The sequence below is a fragment of the Babylonia areolata genome, chromosome 29, assembly GCF_041734735.1.
Source record: "Babylonia areolata isolate BAREFJ2019XMU chromosome 29, ASM4173473v1, whole genome shotgun sequence".
NCBI lineage: Eukaryota > Metazoa > Mollusca > Gastropoda > Neogastropoda > Buccinidae > Babylonia > Babylonia areolata.
The window spans coordinates 1,503,793-1,508,599 of NC_134904.1; the positions used below are offsets into that span (position 1 = coordinate 1,503,793).

Genomic DNA, 4,807 nt, shown 5'->3' on the forward strand with positions numbered 1-4,807 from the left:
CCGGGTCGCTCAGATTTGATGACGCCTTAGGCGCCAGCTGGAGGGAAGAGGACTAAGTAAGTTAGTAAGTATGCAAGCAAGTCAGTAAGTAAGTAACTGAAGCACAGAAAGTTAACGTAACATTTCTCTACCGTCCCTTCATCGCTCATAGCGGAATTCACCACCTACACACCCACCACTTACACTGCGGAATTTACGACGTATATATCCAAACACTGGACAGGACACGTTGTCCGCATGACAGACAGCAGGATCCCGAAGATGCTTTTGTATGGCCAGCTGAAGGATGGCCACCGTGAACTTGGAAGACCCTTCAAGTGCTTCAAGGACACCTTGAAGACAAACCTCAAAGCCTGTGACATAGACATCGCTTCCTGGGAAACTGATACCCTTGACCGCTCTCGCTGGAGGATGCTGTGCTCTAGTGGCATAAAGACGTTTGAAAACAAGAGAACGCTGGCCATTAAGGAGAAGCGTGAGCGAAGGAAGCAGGGCTCAACTTTCTGGAGACGTTTTCCCTTGCAACACCTGTCGGAAGTGCTGTGCATCCAGAATCGGTCTCTTCTCCCATATGAGGACACACACCGACAGATAAGCCTGCCTGCCTACTCATCCGTCGGTCCGACGGGAGACTCCATCATCATCATCCAAACACGTACATTCGGCTTCATACGAAGATTTCTGACCCTGATACGGCGTCATGAAAAGTTTCCCACGTTGGACGTAGACTTCCACGTATTCTTTTGAGTCCTGGGGAGCTGGCGCCGAGGTAGCTCCATCCAAACCTTGGTGTGCACCAGGTCTTCGGCTATACTGTGTCAGTACCGGAGTTTACAGTCACCACAGTCTCCATCAGATGCTGTGCACAGTCCTCCTGTGGTCGTCAGACCACAGCCAACCATCAGTTATGAATACATGAATAGATAAATAAAGAAATAAATGAATGATAAGAGAAATACAGACTGAAAGAAATAAAAGAATGGCACCGTACACCATAGACCTTGAGCTTCCTTCTTCAACACTGCAGCCAACATCCATCACTTTGGTGAAAACCAAAGTCAGTATTTAAGAGTAGCAGCCTTTGATGGTACTCTCAGCTTTCAGTGGTAGAAGCGTCTAAAGGTGCACTCAGACTTAAGCAGAGGCAGTCTCTAAATGTACCGTCATTTGTCCAATAGTGGATCAACCCCCTAATATACCATCAGTTGTCCGTCCTGTATATAGTGGATCACACCCTTAATTAGTCTACCGTCAGTTCTCTGTCCTTCAGTGGATCAGCCCCTTAATGTATGATAGTCAGTCATGTTCGACTATGACCATCAGAACAGCAGAGGAGGTAACTGATGTCCCGACTATCTGGACTAGAATCTGATTATAGTGGAGAGTGTCTTGCCCATGTTACATCCCCACTCTCTGTCCAAGAGGGTTTTAGGACAGTCGGTGTTGGGACGGTTCCCAAAGGCCAAAGGCCATTGCAATGGAGAAACTATTGAAAATATAACTTTCACTTTGCTGTTGGCCGAACTGTGGACTTATGTCAATCTACGATATAAGCTCATACATACTGGCCATTCAATGTACAATCAGTTGTCTGTCCTGTGGTGGATCACACCCTTAATTAGCGTACGGTCAGTTGTCAGTCCTACAATGGATCAGCCCTTTAATTAATGTACCATCGGTAGTCTGTCCTATGGTGGATCACACCCTTGATTGATTAGCGTACCGTCAGTTGTCGGTCATACAATGGATCAGCCCCTTAATGTACTATCAGTTGTCTGTCCTACAGTAGATTTGCCCTTTAATGCACCTTAAGTTGTCTGCCCTACAGTGGATAACCCCCTTAATGTGTACCGTCAGCTGTATGTCTTGCAGTAGATCACCCCTTTAATGCGCTCTTTAATGCGCACCGTCAGCTGTCTGCCCTTCGGTGGATCAGCTCCTTAATTACGGGGCTGATCCACTGTTGGACAGACGACTGACGGTAAATTAAGGGGGTGATTCACTACAGGACAGACAAGTGACGGTACACATTAAGGGGTGATCCACAACAGGACAGACAGCTGACGGTACACATTAAGGTGTGATCCACAACAGGACAGACAGCTGACGGTACACATTAAGGTGTGATCCACAACAGGACAGACAGCTGACGGTACACATTAAGGGGTCATCCACAACAGGACAGACAGCTGACGGTACACATTAAGGGGTCATCCACAACAGGACAGACAGCTGACGGTACACATTAAGGGGGTGATCCACAACAGGACAGACAGCTGACGGTAAGCTAATCAAGGGGGTGATCCCCTACATGACTGGCAACTGATAGTACATTAAGGGGATGATGCAATGTATGACAGACAACTGGCGGTACGTTGAGTAAGGGGCTGATCCACTGTAGGACAGACAACTGACGGTTTGTTAATAAAGGGGCTGATCCACTATTGCACAGAGGACCGACGGTACATCAAGCAGTGTCAGTCTCTAAACGTACTGTAATTTGTGTGTCCTTAATCAATGTACACATCAAGTTGTCTGTCCTAGAGTGGACCATCCCCTTAATGTACCGTCAGTTGTCTGACCTGTAGTGGATTACCCCCCTTAATGTACCGTCAGTTGTCTGACCTGTAGTGGATTACCCCCCTTAATGTACCGTCAGTTGTCTGCCTTACGGTGGATCACCTCCTAAATATGTAGCACCAGTTGTCTGCCCTGTAGTGTGAATCACACCCTTAAACCTTGAGTGCCAGAGAACGTATCACGTACGTGCATAGTAACGTCACTGAAGACGTCATCAAAAAAAGAAGAAAAAAAGAAAAAAGGGAATAACTCTGGAAGGCTGAAAATCCACACAGTTTATCCGGAGTGGTATATCATTTCCAGACCATTTTCTCAGTTTCAGGCTTCTTGTTTCTGGATATTCTTATATGACTTGAAACACCACTTTCTACTGTTTTTTTGTTTGTTTGTTTTGGGGTTTTTTCTTTTTGTCCCCTGGCAGTGAAGGGGTTTTAATTAGTGTACCGTCAGCTGTCGCCAACAGTTACGCGGTAGCCGTCTCCAGCGCCATGACGAAGAGGAAGCCCAGCAGGGCAGTCAGCACCCTCGCCACTGCTCGGTCCTCCCTGGACGCCATGTCCCTCTCCAGGATCTCGAAGCACGTGACGTACAGGAACACCCCCGTGGCCACGGCCTGGAGCACCGCCTCCGTTAGCAGCGTCGCTGATTGGTGCACGTGGCCCAAGGTCACGCCCATGCCGATGGCCACGCCCACCGGGGAAGCCAGAGAGAAGAGGAGGAGGGCGAGGAGGGGGTGGTGGGGTCTCTTCCCGTCAAACACCGCGGCCAGCTCCACTCCTGTGGGGGGAGGGGGAAAGGGGGGGTGGGGCAGTTCAACACAGGTGGATGAATGTCATCTATGAGGTCTGTGTAGGGTTGATTCTGTACAGGGGGTTGGGGGTGGGAGGGGTGGGGGGGGGGGGGGGGTGTCACTTTTGGTTTTTACTTCCGCCATTTAGGATGTAACGTTTTACAATCATATTTTGAACGTCCACCCCCCAACCCCTAGCTCTCTGTGTCTCTGTCTCTGTCACTCTGTGTGGCTGCTCTTTTTATTATTGTTATCATCATCGTTATTATTATTATTATTATTATTGTTGTTATTATCATCATCATCATCATCATCACACCATCGTTCTATTTGTCGTCGTTATTGTTGGTGTTAATTGTCATTGTCACATGGACATATTAGAAGACTGGGACGTTGCCTAACAGTTTCATCCTGGAGTTTTAAAAGTTTTGAATCTTGAATCTCTCCATCTCCCCTCTCCCTCTGTCTGTCTGTCTCTCTCCTGCACTACCCCCCACCCTCCACACACACACATACATCTCCTCTCTCCCTCTGTCTGTCTGTCTCTCTCTCCTGCACTACCCCATCACACCACACCCACACACATCTTCCGTCTCCATCTGTTTGTCTGTCTGTCTGTCTCCCCTGCCTCACCGCCCCGCCCCCTGCCCCCCACATACACACACACAGAGGTCACCTACGAACCTAGGACAATGGACATGACGGCCTTGTGGAAGACGATGGCGGTCATGAGGGTCAGGACCTTTGTGACGTCAGTCTGCAGCCCCACGGCCAGCCCGTCGAACACGGTGTGGAAGGACAGCGCCAGCAGCAGGAGCATCACGCGCAGGAACCGGAAACCGGAAGCGGAACCGCTTACGGTGACGACGTCACTGCCGCCCTGGTACTTCCCGCCCTCGTCAGACGTAGTGTCCTCGGCGTCTTGAGAACGCGCCTGTGCCCGCCTTCCGTTCTGTCCGGGGAGGCCGTGCTGGAGAGGGGGTGAGTGTGATGGTGATAACGATGAAGCACCGCCGTCAACAGAGTTCTGCACGTGATCCTTAGCGCCGGGCTGTGGCAGGATTCCCTTAGCAGAGCCGGCGTCCACATCTTCGTACAGATCGTTGTCAGAGTCGGTCGGCGTGTGCGGAGGAGTCCTGGTAGGGGTCATCTCCAGGATGCTGAACCCTTCCCGGCTCTTGTCGCCCTGCTGCGTGGCGCGCGCCACCAAGACCTGCACGAGCTTCTCGCCGAGGGCCGTCAGGAAGAACCCCAGGCCTATCCCCGCCTCGAAGAAGGGGTAGGTGTAGCCAAGTCCCACCAGGTGGCGGTACTCGTCGAACTTGGCGATGCCCTGGTCGAGCACCACCAGGAGGCAGGTGCCGAGGAAGAACCCCCCGGCGAAGCAGTTGAGGAAGGAGAGGAAGGAGCGGCCTCTGGGGGAGCGGTGCAGGGAGA

At 50.9% G+C, this 4,807-nt stretch overlaps 1 protein-coding gene across 3 annotated transcripts in view; it reads right to left on the bottom strand.

The window, feature by feature from the left end:
• Positions 1-2,315: 2,315 nt before the first annotated feature.
• Positions 2,316-4,807, bottom strand: part of LOC143302321 (zinc transporter ZIP1-like) — a 7,997-nt gene continuing 5,505 nt past the window's right edge. For all 3 annotated transcript variants that reach the window (XM_076616932.1, XM_076616933.1, XM_076616936.1), the window contains 2 exons: positions 4,055-4,807; positions 2,316-3,357 (listed from right to left, as the gene is read on the bottom strand). The exon at positions 4,055-4,807 is cut by the window's right edge and continues 725 nt beyond it. In XM_076616932.1, coding sequence (XP_076473047.1) covers positions 3,044-3,357; positions 4,055-4,807 — 1,067 coding nt within the window. In that variant the 3' untranslated portion in view covers positions 2,316-3,043. The remainder of the gene's footprint in view (positions 3,358-4,054) is intronic.